This window comes from Leuciscus leuciscus (assembly GCF_965113295.1).
Source record: "Leuciscus leuciscus genome assembly, chromosome: 24".
NCBI classification, from domain to species: domain Eukaryota; kingdom Metazoa; phylum Chordata; class Actinopteri; order Cypriniformes; family Leuciscidae; genus Leuciscus; species Leuciscus leuciscus.
Window position 1 is genome coordinate 3,056,595 of NC_138723.1, and position 20,021 is coordinate 3,076,615.

General features: G+C 38.2%; 1 protein-coding gene across 3 annotated transcripts in view; it reads right to left on the reverse strand.

The window, feature by feature from the left end:
- Window positions 1-1,850: 1,850 nt before the first annotated feature.
- The window catches only part of apbb1 (amyloid beta (A4) precursor protein-binding, family B, member 1 (Fe65)), a 128,403-nt gene continuing 110,232 nt past the window's right edge, over window positions 1,851-20,021 (reverse strand). For all 3 annotated transcript variants that reach the window (XM_082157390.1, XM_082157389.1, XM_082157391.1), the window contains 6 exons: window positions 19,343-19,457; window positions 13,293-13,365; window positions 13,060-13,140; window positions 9,792-9,904; window positions 6,177-6,353; window positions 1,851-4,065 (listed from right to left, as the gene is read on the reverse strand). In XM_082157390.1, coding sequence (XP_082013516.1) covers window positions 3,904-4,065; window positions 6,177-6,353; window positions 9,792-9,904; window positions 13,060-13,140; window positions 13,293-13,365; window positions 19,343-19,457 — 721 coding nt within the window. In that variant the 3' untranslated portion in view covers window positions 1,851-3,903. The remainder of the gene's footprint in view (window positions 4,066-6,176; window positions 6,354-9,791; window positions 9,905-13,059; window positions 13,141-13,292; window positions 13,366-19,342; window positions 19,458-20,021) is intronic.

Here is a 20,021-nt window from a genome sequence, read left to right on the forward strand (position 1 = left end):
ACTGAAAAGCTAATTAACATCTTTGTATTCTCTAGAATTGATTACTGTAATGCCTTGCTGGCCGGGGTCTCAAAAGCTACCCTTAACAAACTGCAGTTGGTACAGAATGCAGCCGCTCGAATTCTATCTGGTAACAGAACAGGGGATCACATTACTCCGGTACTGGAATCCTTACACTGGTTGCCTATCAGATTCCGTGTTGATTTTAAAATTTGAATGCTTACTTATAAGGCCTTGCATGGACTGACACCTCTATCACTGAACTTTTAAACCCTTACACACCAGTACGTGATCTTCGCTCCTCGGAAGCTGGCCTTTTAATTGTCCCGAATACTAGACTTAAATCCATGGGTGATAGGGCCTTTTCGGCGAATGCTCCAAAACTTTGGAATTCCCTGCCTTTGGAGATTAGGCAAGCTGAATCTCTTAGTGTTTTTAAATCTTCCCTGAAAACTTATTTGTTTAGGGTAGCTTTTATATAACTGTTTATAATTGCTATATTATTGTTATTTATTATACATTTCATTGTTTTATTTTATTAATGCATTGTTTGTTCTATTGTAGGTGTATGCTTTGTGAAGCGCTTTGAGATGCTTTTTAAAGGCGCTATATAAAAATAAAGTTTATTATTATTATTATTACTTCCTGGTTCTGGTAAGAACTCGAGCTGCTGCGTTTTGGACCAGCTTGTTTGTTTATTAAGCGTGCAGGGCAACCACCCATAATAGCATTACAATAATCTAGCCTTGAGGTCATGAACGCATAACAGTGAAAACTAATGCCATGCTTCCTAATGATATCTCCTAAGGGTAGCATGTACAGAGTGAACAGCAACGGTCCTAGTACTGAGCCTTGTGGTACGCCATACTGAACTTGAGATCGATAAGACATCTCTTCATTTACTGCTACAAACTGATAACGGTCAGATAAGTATGATTTAAACCATGTTAATGCAATTCTATAATGACAATGACAAAGATGAATTAATGATATTAAGAAGAGGATCTATGACCTCTGGTCTCATAGCCTTGATTTTATGAACGCATGAACTAATTGTTCCGCATTTGTCAATGAGAGCATATGACGTAATTTAGATATATTTTTACGATGGAAGAATGCGTTTTTACAGATACTAGACACGTGACTTTCAAATGAAAGGTTGGTATCAAAGAGCACACACAGGTTCCTAACAAACGACGAAGACTTGACAGAGCAGCCATCAAGTGTTAGACAGTATTCTAGATTATTACGTGAGGAAGTTTTTTGTCCAATAATTAGAATCTGTTTTTTCAGAATTTAGTAGTTGGAAATTACTAGTCATCCAATTTTTTATATCAGCTATGCATTCCGTTAATTTTGTGAACTGGTAAGTTTCGTCGAGGCACAAAGAAATATAGAGCTGAGTATCATCAGCATAACAGGGAAAACTAATGCCATGCTTCCTAATGATATCTCCTAAGGGGGTAGCATGTACAGAGTGAACAGCAACAGTTTGTTTCTAAAAGCTACAAAATACGTGGAAGACTGAACCGATGCAGGACTCATAGGCCTAATATTAATATTTTGGAATAGCAACAGTAAATGCCTTTCTATATATGTTTCTATAATCTATCGCTTCGATAATTCAAAAGTATAATAGGACACAATGACATTGCAGTAATTAATACAGTGAAAGCAAAAGTAAAGTTTTATTATAAATAATAATAGTTATTTTATTTGGGGTTAGTTTTTTTCACATTAAACAATCATTCCTCCCTCCCTCCCCCTCCTCAAAAATCCTAAGTGCTTTACACCCCTGGCTTTAACAACTGCCTTAGTATTTTAATTAAATTGTGCAGATAAGCGTTAAATGTATTTTCAGTTTTTTATTTCATCCAGTCACATATGTATCTATATAACATTACATTTACATTAAGAAATCAGTTGTCAACTCTCCCTAAAAATGTAATGGTTAAAACATTCTACATTAGTGTTTACAGGATTCTACACAAGTGTCTACGCAAGCGTTTACAGGACTGATCCTTCAATTTTCTGCGTATCACAGCTAAAACTTGCCTTGATTTGAAAAGCAAAATGTACTTGAGGCATTTCTACCATGTTACCAATCAGTGAAGATTTATGCATAAAGTAACATTTCCTTGTTTTATAAGAAACAGCTTGTGATTTTATAGCTGTGCTTTGGCACTCAAACTACCCTTCATGAGATTTAAGTGGAAAGAATGACATTTTCTTTGTTACCAGTTCTCAATGTAATGCAGAATATATGCTGAGAATGTACGCTTATTCTACAATAAAGTCTTTTCAAGAGCGTTAACAAAAGCAGCGCATTTTAAGCATCAAGATTACATCATCTAGACTTACACACAAAATGTTAGAGTAAAAAGGGCCAAGATGAAGCATTCAGATACACAAATCAGATTGAACACTCAAAAGTGCATTCAAACATTTATCTTTAACAACAGGTGTAACTGGACATGAAAATGAGCCTGAAAACAGATGAAAAACGGAGCTGTCTGGCACTATTAGTGTATTAAAGTCAGTATGTACATGAACTACAATTAACATGATATTAATGAATTCTTACACATTCTTAAAAGTTTAAGACATTGCAATATGTTACAAATGTGTATCTGAAAGAAATAATGTTTATATTTAGCAGGACCACTATGGTTGCAAAGCATTTAAGATATATTTCCAAAGATTGTTTCCAATACACAACATGTAAATTGTGCAGATAATCAGACTTTAAATATACACTTTTCTGAAAATGTGAGAAGGAACAATTTCAGTGACGGTAGCAACTGGACCGGGACAAATGCAGAGAGCACCTCTAGAGAAGCAGTGTATGTCTCACACTCTGTCAAACACACTACGCTTATGTTTGGACTGAGCAGTTTTGATCATGTGATCCAGATGAAGCCATCCAACACAACAAAAATGACATAAAACTACAAGATAATAAAAAAAAGCAGGCTTTCTAATGAGCAAATCCACTTTGGAAGACTAGGATATGTTAATGCTATTTCATTACACATAATAAAGTAGTCAAATTCACAAACCAACAGAGTGGGTAAATGTAAAGTAGTGTGTAATAGATTTTTGTAACAAATGAACGCAATTAAATTATATATCAGCAAAGAAATTATGGAAATTAAAAGGCTTTGTAACTTGCAGTCAGCGAGGCAAGTCAAATAAAATGTGAAACTGCACCTTTTTCCCCATAAAGTGAAAGTCACTGACGTCAAATGTTGTTTCAACACTGACATAAAAAAAAAATCTTGTTTTCCACAGAAGAAAGAAAGGCCTTTAGAACGTCAAAAATTGCCATTTTAAGGGTGAACGACGAGGTCTGGGTTTGCTATTGATTCAGTCGTGGTTCTGTCCCAGTGTTGAGGGTGGGAAAGAATCAATTCTTTAGGAGAAAAAAAAAAAAAAAAAAAAAAAAAAAAAAGGAAAAGCAGTCAAAGCTAGCACAAGATGTTTCACAACACAGAGCCACAGGAAGAACAACAAATAATAAATACGCACATTGCATAGTGTATAAGCTCATTTTAGTGTTTTGTGATAGCATGCGTAATGTTTAGTGTCTTTAGGTTGAGTAGTCCACATAACATCCACTACATTGAAAATCCAATCTTGGTAAGTCACATTCATACCCCGTGCTGCTAAATCACTTTTACAGTACATCCGCTGACGTAAACAAACGTGGAAAAAGCAAATGAAAATGTAGTGTGTGATAATGTAATATCTATGAATGTAACTTGTGTGCCTCTCGCTCATATTGCGCACTAACTGCAGGAGGACATGAAGTGACATGAACAACCCTCTACTTTTAGGCCCATAAAACACAAGGAAACACACAAGGAAGAATGTGCAGTGAGCACTGAGGGACTGTTCCTCCTCTCAGGGTGTCTGAGACCCAGATCTTTTGAAGCTACCCAGCAGACTCTGCACACCCTTCTTCACGCTGGAGCCGACCCGGCGGGCCACAGAATCAGCAGGAGGACCAGGCAGACAAGAGCCACTGCTGGGAGGCCGAGCGTCCAAACACTTCTGATACCTCAGCTGGAAATCATGGAAGATATCGTTTAGAACATTTTAGAAGAACAGCAACCTATGTCAACTTAAACTAGTTATTAGATTATACACACTCTGTACAGCTGTGGCCAAAAGTATTGGCAGTGACATAAATGTTGTGTTTGCCACTTCAGTATTTGTGGTGTTGATTCACATTATTTGTAGATTATTGTGCAGAGTGATCAGATGCATTAAATAATTTCAAAATGCTTCATTGGCAAAAAAGAAAAGAAAAAAAAAGAGGGAACTTTATCACAAAAATGCAAATTTCACCATGTTTTGGCCCCGACATAAAAGACCAGCTAGATGAAGGTGAACACCAATACCCAGCGCATTCTACGGAGACCCTTAAAGGACATGGTGATGGAAAAAAAACTATATTTCAATGCTTTTGTGTTCTCTTGCAATTATATAGTTGGGTATTTATGATGCATATAATGTGCGGGCATCAGGGAGCCGTTATAAACATACGGGGTATTGAAATAGCTTTTGAATGTGTGCTCACTTTTCACTTTCATGTTCGAATTCGCGATCACGCATGTGCAGAGCAGATGCTTTCAGTTTATAACAGTGGGGGCAAGTAATGTAATGTAACCGACGACCGCAGTAAACCTAACTATGCTAGGGCTCCGTAGACGGCATTCTTCATTTTCCATGCCGTTCAGAATAAGGTATTCGCTTACACTACCATCTAACATCATTTCACTAATCATATTACCAGCACATGAGTCGATCACTCGATCATTCTGAATCGATTAGAAGAGCAAACTGATTGATATAAAAGGAGGGAAGAAGTACTTCCAATCATTGTCTTCGCAGTGCCCTCCACAGAAAGGTGTGCAGTCGTCATCACTATGCATTAAATGGCCTGCAGGAAGTACAAGGATTGGATATTTTCTCATTCCGACTGTTTGGGACAAAATCGTTTGTCCAGAGAATACATACAGTGGCGAGCCAGACCAGGCAGAGTGCCGTCGGAGAATGGCGTGGATGCTGATGAGCGACTCCTGCACGACGCACCGGTCTCGTATCTCTCACGGAGGAGCGGAAGCAGAAAGGAGGAGCGACGACGGTGAAGGACGAGAGAGGACAGGCCTGGATTTATGTTGTGTTTTGTTATGTGACAGCAGTCGTCCGTGAGGGGCTGCTCATCAGCCTCGTCCTGCTCGCCACAGCTACCATGAGTCCTGTGTCGTGTCATTAGTGGAGCATCCAGAGACCATCCATGTGTGGGATTGCTTTTCCTCCAAGGAAGTGGCTCTCCCACAATTCTGTCCAAAAACTATGCAAGAATGGTATCAAAACTGCAACTGCTCCAATGATCCTGAAGCAATCTGGTGATGATCCGTGCATTTTCCACCACGATGGGACACGTCACAAGGCGAGAGTGATAATGAAGTGGCTCAGATATCATTACATTTAAACAGAGGACCTGTGATCAGAAGAACTAATAGCACTATTAATAATGCAGAAAATGGATCACCATCGATCAGGATTGGCAGAAGGGTTAACACTTTAAATATTGACTCTGTGCATACACTGAACGTTTTAGCAAATAAAATCCTTTAAAACTTATGAAATTCTTATTATTTTCCAGTATACTGCTACAAATAATCTACAAATACTGAAGCAGCAAACTTTGCACACACACACAAAAAAAAGTGTCAATAAATTATGCCAATACTTTTGGTCAAAATGATCTAATTTATACTGTTAAAACTGAAGTGTGTAATTCCAGTGATTCCAAACACCACAGGTTTAGTGAAAAATCACATATGAATTAAATTATGAGAGCTGCAATGGAGGGATTAACAACTTAAATTTTGGGTTCAAAAATCATTTGGACTAATTTATGACTCTGTTATGGAGCATCACAGAACATGCAGGTAAAAAGGCACACAAATTTTAATCATAACTTGTAAATATCTTAGCAAAAATATCGCTTGCAAATGAATATTTTTGGACCGTTTTAGTCGCAGCCTGAAGCCCTGCACTGTGTGCTACACCATGAACTATCTGTATTTACATGTACTCTCTTGATTTTGATCAAATTCTGTGTTGAATTTGTGCTGTAGATGATTAACTAGACATAGGCTTACCATGCAGGCAGCCTGTACGGCCTCACTTAGACTGGCTGCGTTAGGCTCACACCAGAACATGTGACAGATGAAGTCTCCAGGTCCCTCTGCCATGATGAATGCAAACGTGTGCACATCCTTCCCGACTCCCATGAACGACAGGAAACGCACACGACACTCGGAAAGAACTTCCTCGGACTGTGTTGGTGACATTGAGAGGTGTAATATCAGTGAAGTGACTCATTAAGCAGATTGTTATAATACAGCATTACGTATTTGTGACCGTCACAGTACAGTTGTAGTCAGAATTATTGGCACTCCTGGTAAATATGATTAAAGATGGCTGTAAAAAATAATTATGCATTGTTTATCCTTTGGATCTTTCAATGGATTTTTTTATTATTTTTATTTTTTATCACAAAAATCTACAGTAACCTTTCATTGAAGTAAAAGAATTAGAAGTGGGGAGGAAATCACATTATGAAATAAATGTTTTTCTCCAAAACACATCAGCCACAATTATTGGCACCCCTAGAAATGTTTTATGAGTAAAAAAATATCTCTGAAGCATATTCCCATTAATATTTACATTCTTTAGCACACCAGGGTGACTAGGAACATGAAATTGTCTAGCTATGACTTTTTGTTTCACAGGAGTATAAATATGGAAACAAAGAAAAAATGCACAAAATTAAAATTCCCTTAATCATAAAACTAATTCTGATTCTCCACAAAATAGAAAGTGGCTGTAAGAAAATAGCTAAGGCATTGAAAATCCTCATTTCCACCATCAAGGGCAATAATTAAGAAGTTCCAATCAACTAAAGATGTTATGAATCTGCCCGGAAGAGGACGTGCGTTTATATCGTCCTAATGCAAGAGTTTGAGGATCCAAGGATCACAGATTGAGAATTAGTGAAGTCTTGGGGTCAGAAAGCCTAAACTTTTTTTAATTTTTATTCATACAACCCCTACATCACCACATGTTGTTTGAGAGGGTTTCAAGAAAACTGGAACTTTAAAAGGGACTGGATTCTATGGTCAGATGAAACAAAAACAAAAAAGAGCTTTTTGGCGGCAAATTCACCAGATGGGTTTGGTGAAGACAGGGATAAAAAGTACCACATGCCTACGGTTAAATACACTACGGTTGGATCTTTCATGTTGTGGGTCTATTTTTGTTGCTGGAGGTCCTGGACATCTTGTTCAGATACATGGTATCATGGATTCTAGCAAATACCAACAGATAAAAAAAAATCTAAACCTGACGGCCTCAGCTAGAAATCGTATAATGGGCCGTGGTTGGATCAGGACAACAATCCAAAATCAACACAAAAATGTGTCACTGAGCACAAAATAAAGCTTCTGCCATGTTCCTAACCTGAACTCTATAGAAAGAGTGGGCTGAACTGAAAAGTAGCAGCACCAGCTGGGAATCTAAGACATTCTGTGTGGAGGAATGAAGGATCTGGAGAGATTATATGTGGAGGAATGAAGGATCTGGAGAGATTCTGTGAGGAGGAATGAATGATCTGGAGAGATTAGAATGAAGGATCTAGAGAGATTATGTGTGGAGGAATGAAGGATCTGGAGAGATTATGTGTGGAGGAATGAATGATCTAGAGAGATTATGTGTGGAGGAATGAAGGATCTGGAGAGATTTTGTGAGGAGGAATGAATGATCTGGAGAGATTATGTGTGGAGGAATGAAGGATCTGGAGAGATTCTGTGAGGAGGAATGAAGGATCTGGAGAGATTATGTGTGGAGGAATGAAGGATCTGGAGAGATTCTGTGAGGAGGAATGAAGGATCTGGAGAGATTAGAATGAAGGATCTGGAGAGATTTTGTGAGGAGGAATGAATGATCTGGAGAGATTCTGTGAGGAGGAATGAATGATCTGGAGAGATTCTGTGAGGAGGAATGAATGATCTGGAGAGATTCTGTGAGGAGGAATGAATGATCTGGAGAGATTCTGTGAGGAGGAATGAAGGATCTGGAGAGATTCTGTGAGGAGGAATGAAGGATCTGGAGAGATTTTGTGAGGAGGAATGAAGGATCTGGAGAGATTCTGTGAGGAGGAATGAAGGATCTGGAGAGATTATGTGTGGAGGAATGAAGGATCTGGAGAGATTATGTGTGGAGGAATGAAGGATCTGGAGAGATTCTGTGAGGAGGAATGAAGGATCTGGAGAGATTATGTGTGGAGGAATGAAGGATCTGGAGAGATTATGTGTGGAGGAATGAAGGATCTGGAGAGATTCTGTGAGGAGGAATGAAGGATCTGGAGAGATTATGTGTGGAGGAATGAAGGATCTGGAGAGATTATGTGTGGAGGAATGAAGGATCTGGAGAGATTCTGTGAGGAGGAATGAAGGATCTGGAGAGATTATATGTGGAGGAATGAAGGATCTGGAGAGATTATGTGTGGAGGAATGAAGGATCTGGAGAGATTATATGTGGAGGAATGAATGATCTAGAGAGATTATGTGTGGAGGAATGAAGGATCTGGAGAGATTTTGTGAGGAGGAATGAATGATCTGGAGAGATTATGTGTGGAGGAATGAAGGATCTGGAGAGATTCTGTGAGGAGGAATGAAGGATCTGGAGAGATTATGTGTGGAGGAATGAAGGATCTGGAGAGATTCTGTGAGGAGGAATGAAGGATCTGGAGAGATTAGAATGAAGGATCTGGAGAGATTTTGTGAGGAGGAATGAATGATCTGGAGAGATTCTGTGAGGAGGAATGAATGATCTGGAGAGATTCTGTGAGGAGGAATGAATGATCTGGAGAGATTCTGTGAGGAGGAATGAAGGATCTGGAGAGATTCTGTGAGGAGGAATGAAGGATCTGGAGAGATTTTGTGAGGAGGAATGAAGGATCTGGAGAGATTCTGTGAGGAGGAATGAAGGATCTGGAGAGATTATGTGTGGAGGAATGAAGGATCTGGAGAGATTATGTGTGGAGGAATGAAGGATCTGGAGAGATTCTGTGAGGAGGAATGAAGGATCTGGAGAGATTATGTGTGGAGGAATGAAGGATCTGGAGAGATTATGTGTGGAGGAATGAAGGATCTGGAGAGATTCTGTGAGGAGGAATGAAGGATCTGGAGAGATTATGTGTGGAGGAATGAAGGATCTGGAGAGATTATGTGTGGAGGAATGAAGGATCTGGAGAGATTCTGTGAGGAGGAATGAAGGATCTGGAGAGATTATATGTGGAGGAATGAAGGATCTGGAGAGATTATGTGTGGAGGAATGGTCTCTGATCTCTTGTCATGTGTTCTCCAAACTCACTGGGCATTATAGGAGAAAACTCAGAGCTGTTATCTTTGCAAAAGGAGGTTGCAAAAAGTATTTAATAAAAGGGTGCCAATATTTGTGGCCAATGTGTTTTCGAGAAAAGCATTAATTTCATAAAGCATGTATTTCATAATGTGATTTTTCCCCAGTTTCAATTCTTTTACTTAGAAAGGTTTGATTTTTGCGACTTCTGTGAATGAAAAATCAAAAGGATAAACAATGCAGATTTACTTTTACAATCATCTTTGATCATATTTACCAGAGGTGCCAATAATTCTGACCAAAACTGTATGATACTGAAGTACTGGAAGATTGTCAACAGACACAAACTTTACCTCAGAAGTTATAATGGTGAGTGTAGCGGACGCCACGTTCACGTTCACCGCTGTCCAATCCTCCTTGTCTTTGTTGAGGGCCGTCTCCAGCGCTACATTAATAACCTCCATGCCTTCAGGAGACACATACCAACACAACTCCACTTAGATTTCAGGCAGCTACATTTGATTTGAACATGACAATAAGTAGATGTTATTTTGAGTGCTCAGAGGTGATGACACGTAGGGCTGTCGCAATAACCACAATACTGAAATACCGCGATACTGACAAGCCAACCGCAGAAGAATGCAAGCAACCACGATATTCGCGTTTTCTTTTTCATAAGGCTCTGCCATTCTTAAAAACGTATCAAGCCAAGGCACTCGAGAATTTAAGTAAATATATATTAAAAAGCTTTTATTTAATCATGGCTTAGGCCAGGGCTTCTCAAAAAAAAATCGTCTCTTTTAAACCTTAAAAAAATCTGCCGCCCAGAAAAAAACGGAAAGATTACAAAAATAAATAACAAAAAACCTTCGTACAATGAAAAACACCTGCAATAGTTTCACTTTGTAATGTCATTATTTCACATAACAGTAAGAGAGAATAATAATACAGAACTTAACTTTTAATTTAAATATAAAAAAAACATTTAAATATTAAATATATAATGTAATATATAAATATATAACATAAAATATGTCTAGATATTTTCAAAGTTTTGTTGATAATAATTAGATGATATTTTACTGATTGTGTTTTTGTACTGGTACCCTGGCTGGTTTAGGCCTGTTGTTGACAGCAGACCCATGAGGATATCCATATTTTTTTATATTCTATGCAGTGGTCAGTTCACAGTAGTGACCGAAATTAACATTTTTATTAAGGGGCAATATTTGCCACCTTAAACTGATTTCCAGGGGCATTTTCACCTATATATGGACATTGTTTCTAAACGTATTTAGAGGTATGCATCACCTTTTATGTCAAATTATAACATTCAAATTAAATTGTATTAGAATAACACAGTACCAATGTCAAAATAAATCATTAAATTAAATTCCATCCTTGCAGTGCAGAGGTGACACAGAAGCGGCATCAAAACTGGCATTAGCCTACTATATTTACACTTCATTTACAGTTGCATAAATAAAGCTATTCAATATTTAAATATGAAATGATTTATAATTTTAACGTTTTAATTAAAGGATACTTTAAATATGAAACTAAAACAGACATCTATAACTGCACTGACACATCACGCAGTGAAAGCAAGCATGAGAGACAAACGCAATGTCAGCTCGCACTCGCAGTGGCTCGTACATAGTTAAACAATGATTACAATATCATCATAGTTCATAGACAATATCGCACACTCCTAAGCACATAAAGAATGAACTTTCAACTGAACTGACATTTACTCGTTTTCTTCTCTCCTCTCGCGTGCAGGAGACAGATGTAGGCTAATATACTGCCGTAATTGACGCGAATTGTCACGTGAACAAGCAAATCCACAAAGATAGAATTAAAAAAATAATACGTAGGCCTACGCTAATTAGATAGTTTTAATTTCGAAAGCATTTAGAAGTCAAAGTGTCATCTATAATTTAAGACCTTTCATAAGTAAAAATAAGACATTTTAATTTAAAAAAAAAAAATTACGACTTTTTATGGCCTTAAATAAAAAAAAATCTAATTTAAGACCTTTTAAGACTTTTTAAGGATCCGCGGGGACCCTGTTCATGCACTTGAACGCCGTTGCAACAGCTGTTTTTTTTTCTGCTGATCTCCCGCGCCCCCCCTGCAGTATCCTTGCGCCCCCCACACTTTGAGAACCACTGGCTAAGGTAATTAAAATCAGTTTACAGATAACCGCACACCGAAGAGCTGTGGCCAATGAGCCTTCATCAGGGTTTCCTATGCCACTTCATGCATGTGTATTGAATGTTAAATAAGTTCATAATGATTTACCATGGTGATTTGTACAGAGGCTCCATGGATTTGCACTTAAAGATGAACTAAGTAACTTTTTTTACCTTAACTGAACAGCTTCGGAGTCATTGGAATGGTTATATTACTTATTTCAGGTTGAATGGTGGTCGTTTCGCACCCCCCTGGTGCCCGTGAGCGGAAAATACGCACTTGCAACTTTGAGCCGGCGGGCCGCCGGCCGCTGCGTCAGGAAGTCTCGCGTGATATCAGGTCTCGCGATGTAAACAATTGCTTTACGGCCAAAATAAATCTGCTAAAATGCGGTCATTATTGCGCTCCCTCACGCTGTCCGAACCCGAATGAAGAAGACGTTTTAAAGAACGTACCATCTGCTTTGATGTCGTTGATCTATAGCCTCTGGTGTCTGAGAATCAACAACGAGTCTTTACAACAGTGTTGTCAAATATCTATTCCGAAGCTGTGGGGGGAGCTCTAGAGAGAAACCTGCGAGCAAAAAGCGAGAATACAGCGAAGAAGTCCCGAAGCTACTGAGTGCTGCTTTAACAAGCCTAAACACAGTGAATGAGAGAGAAATCGACTAAGCGCGTGCGATTACCTGTCCTTCAGGTCACATTGTATATTCGTGAAAAGACTGCCACGTCCAAGGAAAGCGAAATATTTGTAGTTTAAGGGTATTTCCCATGAACGGTGTCAGCGCTGGTCAATGCAATCAATGCCATTGATCTCTATGAAGTGAAGTATCAGCGTTACCCATGCGACACATTGCTTATCACCTGAGCCTTGAAAAGTGGAGCTCAAAGTTAAAATAATGAACACCTTGTTTCATTACATCGATCTCTGAATGTATCAGCGTTTTTGAACGTGTTTGAACAAGAGCAGTGCTGGAGAAATATCAGCTGAAAGCCTCTCCTCAAGGGAGATTCGATCTAACTGTTATACATATAACAATAGTCTAACAAGCTTTTTGTCAGGTTTATGTTCTGTTGTGCGTACCCTTATTTTGACATTCTCTTCTGTTAACTTCACTTCCTGTTTCATCACTGTTAAGTTTCGGTTACATGGGTTACTGAATATGTCCTCGTTTTTGTGCATGCTGACCACAGCATAACACTTACTTACATAGCAATAAATAAATATAAATAAACCAATGAATAAATGGGGATAATACCACATATCACGCTATTGAGCCACTCAAAATTACTGCAAGGGTATTTTCCTTCACCGTGACAGCTCTGATGACATAGCCACATAAAAACATGTGACAGGAATCAGTTTTGGTGCAGAAAAAAACAGGTAAAGCGTGCATTTTGTATATAATAACAGATGACATCCTACCAACTGGCTTTGTCACCGGCACACGACCCAAATACCAAACCTGGAAGTGTTGGGCCAGCTCATTCTTGGGAGCTGGGAACTCTAGAGGAGAAAAGATCAGAATCAGTCATAACAGTATAATTCCATTACCCATTACAATACTCGTTTAAAGAGGTGATGTAAACATTAAAAAATAAATTAAAAAGATCCTCCACAAAACAAAAGCTAAATTCAGCATATCTGTCATATGTTACCCTGGAAAGGGATGTCCCTAAGTCTGGAGGGATCAGTGTTTAGTCTGCCGGAAGACTTCCTCTGGGCCATGATCTGGAGAAAAAGATAAACACATCAAACTATTAACAAAGAGCACATGGATATTACTGCATTACTAGTCACGAGTGTGATGCTTGCGCGTTGCGGTCTCGATCTCCAAATTGATCTCAAAGCGTAAGCCACACAGCTTAGAGCTTAGATCGGGCCCAACAAATCAAGCCCGACCCTACCCGAGCCCGTTGTGTCCGAGCCCGGCCCGGCCCGACACGTTCACTGTAATTATGAGCCCGAGCCCGATTTAAACCCGACCATTTTTAATATGTGGGCCGTTATAACCAGGGGCGGCACTAGGATTTTTTTTAACGCAGGTGCTGCTGTGCTAGATCATTCAGGCTACAGGAGGGAGCTGCGCAGTTATATAGCCTATATTATATAAATACTACTAATAAATGAGCAAAAATTGGCCACTCAATATTAAATATTAAATTATTTTAATTATCACAATTAAAGTTTTAATTTTATTAAATTGGACAAGCACAACATTCAGCATTCAATCAAATATTATTAAAGATTAATTATTATTAATAATGTTACTTCAACATATTGTTATTTCAACATAATATGTGTGTGAGCAACAAGCAAGATGTGCATTTGTAAATTCGGTGAAAGCGCGAGTTTCAAATGGTGTAAGTGACCGCGGCGCGCCCGCGACTCCATGTCGTGATGTCTGGTAAATTGCTTTTTATGTATTAAATCTAGGCATTAAATCTGGTTGATGAAAGATGTATTAAAATTAAAATACAATTTATACTAAACGAAATTCACTTTAAAGAAAAGCTTTCTTCAAAACAAAACTTAACAAACTTGAAACTAAATGTGCTCATTCAATGGCTAAAACACGTAGGTTACTACAGACTCTCTTTTTGAACAAATTGCAGCACATTCATTTAATTCTGAATTTTGCACGTTGAAAGGCATTTGTTTGTGCATAGTAAAACATAGGCCCTATCTGTAACATTTATCACATTCATAATTGTGCGTGCATTTATTAATTATAATCTTAATGAATAATGCGACAAGGAAGAAGCACGTAAACTGCGTTGTTTGTTTATTCAGAAATAGGCCTAATTGAATGGATCAGAAAAGTAACAAAAGAGGACATCGAGGGCTGAGGCTGACTACTATCATAATTTCTGTCATGGCAAGACACACTTCATGTGTCTGTTCATCGTCGAAGTCCCCATTTTTTTGTTTAGTTTTTTTTGTTGCTGTTTGCTGTCATAGGCGAGCAGCGTGCCGCATTTAATGCACGAGACAAAGCCAACACATATGTTGTCACTCCCCACGACTAGTTTAAAATGTTTCCATACCTCCGATTTTCCTCCAAACTTGCACAAAGTTAATTCTCCTGTTTTAATTTTTTTCTTTGCTTCTTCAAGCACTTAAGCTACAGAATAGTAGGCTACAGCGCGCACAGCAGGTGTGATGCGTCACGCGTGCGAGACTGCGAGTGCGAGTGGACGAGACGCTGCGCATGACACGTGACGTGCTTTATCAAGGGCCCGACCCGACCCGGCCCGAGGACAGTGGCGGGAAATATCGGCCCGGCCCGGCCCGCGGGTCGGGTCGGGTCGAGTCCGGGCTCGGGCTCGGGCAGAGAATCTAAGCTCTAACACAGCTACAAATGCAAACAGAAGTAGTGACACTTGTGTATAGAGGGTATTAAAGGCTGAAATTGCTATATCGTGTATATGATGTTAAAAAAAGTTATGTGCAACATGTCATGAAAAAAGATCTTAACCCCCTGAGGTCGACGGTATCGCCGGCGATACCAGCTCGTTTTTTTTTTATCAGTGTAAAAGAAACTCATAAATACTCTGTTGTCTTTGATTTTTCATAGGAGTTTCGTACATCAATCGATTCTGTTAAATGTGTATTATTTTAGTGTATACTCATAATAAAAACAAAGTGTTGAGCTTTTCGCCAAATAAAGAAAAATAAACACGAAGCGAGTTCTGCCTTCTCTCTGTCAGTGTAGTCCATTCTGAAACGCGTCCGAAAATGAACTGTAACTCACCGAATACTTCTCACACAGACACGTGAGATATGTCTTTATGAAGCTTGAAATCTCTTCTTTTAAATGAAGTAATTTATATAAAAAACAAATGTTTTCAACTCATGTAATCCGTTTGAAAGCAAGGAGAGGTACCGTTTTTCCTTCTGCCTCATTATCTCTATAATGAGTTGAGGCCGCCCCGCCCCCGGCGCTATTCAAATGGTAAATAGTTTAGGTGATCTAGTATGCATCGCATACGCCCCCCGATCAATGCCATAAAAACACAGTTTCTTCATCAGACTTACTGATAGTTCATCGCGTTTTGAGTATGGCACGCTTCTCCAGTAAAGACGCCCTTCAGATGATTCTGGACAGCGAGGAAGAATGCATGATACCGGGTTGTTTCCTCAGAGGAAGATTGTAACTCAGACTACGAACGGCAGCATTTTGAAGAGCGAATTCCGCCGAGGACACAATTTTGGAGTAAGTTTTACTTAAAAGTCTTTTGTCTTTTATTTTTCGTGTTCGCATTTATGAGGAAAAAACAATATTACGTGACAGTTCTCCCTTATGGACGCGAGCGCTCTGAAAGCGCACTAAAAGACTTTCAAACTTTCACAGAGACCTCAAAACAGAAACTACAAATCCTTTCTTTAAAACGAATTTCGTTTTTTGTATCAATTGTATCTTAATTTTAATAATTTTTTCATTAACAAATTTCCTGGATTTAAAGTAAATATAGGCTAGCAATCACAACATAAGGTGCTTGAACTGGAGATCATCATTAACCAGACCGTAGCCTACTCGCCTCACGTCTAAAAAATGTGAAATATATTTACAGAAAGCTGGTTCTAAACAAAACCATCCAAAACAAAAAACTATGTAGCCTAATAAATGTGCATTTCTCCGGTGAGTTCACTAGCCTACTGCGAAGATCGCGAGTCAATAGCCTATCGTCAACTTCATCTTTGCCAGAAGTTAAATTTAAATTGCGTGTGTGAATGAATGATGATGTTTTAGCAAACTGTATTGCTATACTGAGATGAGTAAAAATCGACTGAAATTTGTTTAAATAAAATGTAGGCTATTTGTATAAGCAACGTATTAAACTGCAAATTAACAATATGCCCTAATATTTCATGAAAACAACGTTACAGTCAGGCGAAATATGAAAGACAACATCTTGTTGACTAGATTTGGGTACAGTTTTTACTGTAGAATATACTGCCACGTCAAATAAGCTTTTGTTTAGCAATCTATTTTTGTCAAAAATAAAGTCATCAACTAAGATGTTAGCTGTTCCAATGTTGACTATATTCAAACTAATGAATACATAGATAAAATGTAGGCCTATAATCTTTTTTTTTTTACAAAGAAAGAGTACACTTGAAATATTGTTGAAATTGTAATTATTGTTGTAATTGTAACCTTTTTAATAAAATAGCAAAACATATTTACAAGATAGATGTAAGCAAAATCTTAAATGGTCAATATAAGTCTTCTTCTAAATATATCTTTTGTCCTTGCATTGTGGCTCAGTCAGTTTCACACCTGAGTGAATGGCTCATCATTATGCAGAGTGGGTGGGACATTGTATTCTAAGGTGTAAACCACTCCTCGTTCACGCCCCCTCGCATATTGGCTTTCCAAGCAAAACCTGTTTTACATCAATTTAAATCAATGTATGGTTTTATGTGAACGATAAAGCAAGACTATTTTCACATAATTTTGAAGAAAAAACTCTAGGCGAGGACATCCATTAGTCAAAAGTCTTATTGACACATATTTACTATGTGTTTTGTGGCCTTATTTCAGAAATGTTAGTTTTTAGTTTTTTCAATAACCATGCATAAACATTATTCTCTCAAAAATGAAAACATGTACATACACGTGGCTCACATATTTTGGTAGCCCTGTTTGTGCTATATAGAGTGAATTTACACCTTTGCCATTAATATGTTTATATGCAACTGAAAAAAGCACAAATGTCAGGGCATGTCAGAACATCTCAAGGGCCCCAAAAACAGCCCAGACCCAAGAGGGTTAATGCGCACTGACTGACACACACAAAGTCATTTCTCTCAGACAGCATTATTGCGCTTGAATGGTCAAATACACACGTCAAAATCCCCATCATGTGGAGTATTCTCATGAAGTCGGTTTTGTCTAAAATGAGCGTATCAGTTGAGCGAAAACCAGATCTGTGTCAATCGATTTGGTCTGTGTATTCGGTCTTAAAGTGACATCTGCCTAATAAACCTGCGGCTGTGTGTGTCATTAATCTTAAACAACAAAGAGAAATCACTCTCATGCCCAACTAAATAACTTTTGTATCTTTAATAAGAATCAATGTATATTTAATTCATAAAGCAAAGACTATTGATTATTCAATTTCTGTAGTATTTCTTACATGTACAATAATGGAAAAAAGCAGTGTGAAGTCTGTTTACTGAAAATAGCAGATCCAAGTAATCGCACAACATTTCGACCATCAGGTACAATACCCATGTGGAATAAAAACAACTCTTTATAGAAAGCAGGTGATCACCTTATGCTGGGGCCACACCAAAAAATATTCTGGCTTTTTTTCCGTGAATGTTCTGTCAAAAGCATTCCAAATACTATCATAGCAATTTCTTTGTCCGCCATGTTTATTCTGAAGTCTCGAGAGATTTTGCGAGGTTTCCTGTGTTCACAGTTGGGACATTGGTTGAAAATCTGTTTGTGTGCGGTGTGTGTCCGCTACATTGCAGCACGCCACACACTACAGAAGCAACACTGTTAAATCTAGGATTTTTTGTCCTCATGTTTGTGGTCTCTCACATTTGGAAAATATTATAAGATTTTAAATATATTTTACAGTTAAGAAACATCACACGACCAGAGTCACAAATCACGATTGAAAAAGAGACACTGATTTCATATCAGTTCAATAAACAAACCGTTCAAATTAAGTCACTTGCATTTTAGACGCATGACTATTTTTGTTCTGTTTCAGCAGCGAAAATAGTTCCAAACAAAGATCACAGCTATAAAATGAGACGCTATACTAATACGCATATCTCCGGTCCTAATATTACTACTATGTTCGCTAATGCGAGTATGCAATGGTCCAGAAGTTTTATCAACATATGCAAGACCACAAGGCCACCGAATAAGATAAATCACATGAGTAGAAGAACAGGTAATAGTACTGCATATCAGAATATTGCGACCAGTGTGCGGATGACTAAAATAATTGCATTTGTGTGTAAAGGCAAACTGGGCGCAATTGCCACACCTATCCTTCCTGGGGGAAGAGTTGGAATGCCTCGTTTTACACGGGAAGGAAATTCAAAGTAACAAAGATTATTTTGAAAACCTGATGTGTCTAATTAAGGTGATCACCTGTTTTCTATAAAGAGTTATTTTTAATTCACATGGGTATTGGGTATTTAAGTTTAAAGTAATTTTTGTAAGCTTGTAGTCAATCCCTCACTGAGCAATGACCAAGTTTAGGTCTTTCATAACTTTTTTGTAACTACAACATAACCATAATACATTTTTAAAGAGTTCAAAATGTTCTAGAGCACAGAAAAAAAACACTACCTGCTGTACAAGAATATACTCAAACAGTGATGGAACATACTTCTATGTACAAAAAATATCAATCTTAAAAATCAACCCTCAGATTCAGTGGCGGTTTGAGCAAAATGTGTTTATGATGCTTGAGTGGCACTTACTGGATCTATTTACTCAAGACTCTCAATACATGCAAGGGAATACATGTATTCACATCTTTTATTAAACTTTTATAACCTTTATCCTCGTACCCAACAAAAGTTAGGTTATCATCTACATCGCATACTATTAGTCACCTCACTCTCAAGAAGTTTTCTGAGTAACCACTCCAATTATTACAGCACACAACGTCTTCAATGTTTAAACAAGAACAAGAACATGAATATTTTCAGCCAGCAGTTCAGATGTCCTTACCTTAGAGCAGATGTCATGCATGCTTGTGGCGATGTTTTTTGCAGGGGTGTCACACCGAAATACATGACACTTGAGCACATGAGTCAACTTGTCTCGAGCCACATATGCAAAGTCCCTGCAATAAGAGACAAGAAACAAAACTAAACAGCTGCATGTATTCATAATCATTTCAACTCATCCACGCAACCATTAACTTGTGTGCACAGTAATAAATGTAGGAATGAGACGCTGCATCAGTAGCTAACACTATGGGAACACGCTCTGGTTTGACGGCTGTCTGAAGCATAGAATCACGCCCAACGGTACCAGCCTTCTCTACTAAGGTGTTGCTTTAATGATGCCTTTTAAGAATGTGGTCATGCTTTCATAGATAGATTTCCTAGTAAAGAAATCAATCAGAGACTGAGCATGGCTGGCTACGCAGCATCGTATTCCCTACACAGGAAACCACGATTATTTACCAACCAAAAAAACGTTCCCTTTCATAGGTTTACTTCAAAGCTGCGTCAGTGGCTGACACAAGGGTAACGCTGTACCAACTACTATGAGGTAGCCACTCACTGCAAATCAGGTTTATAGGCAAAATTGACAGACTTTCATTTGTTTGCAATGAACAAATCAAACAAAAGTAATTGAAATAGCTCAACACGACAAATGTGTCAAGTGGTTTCCCCAAATT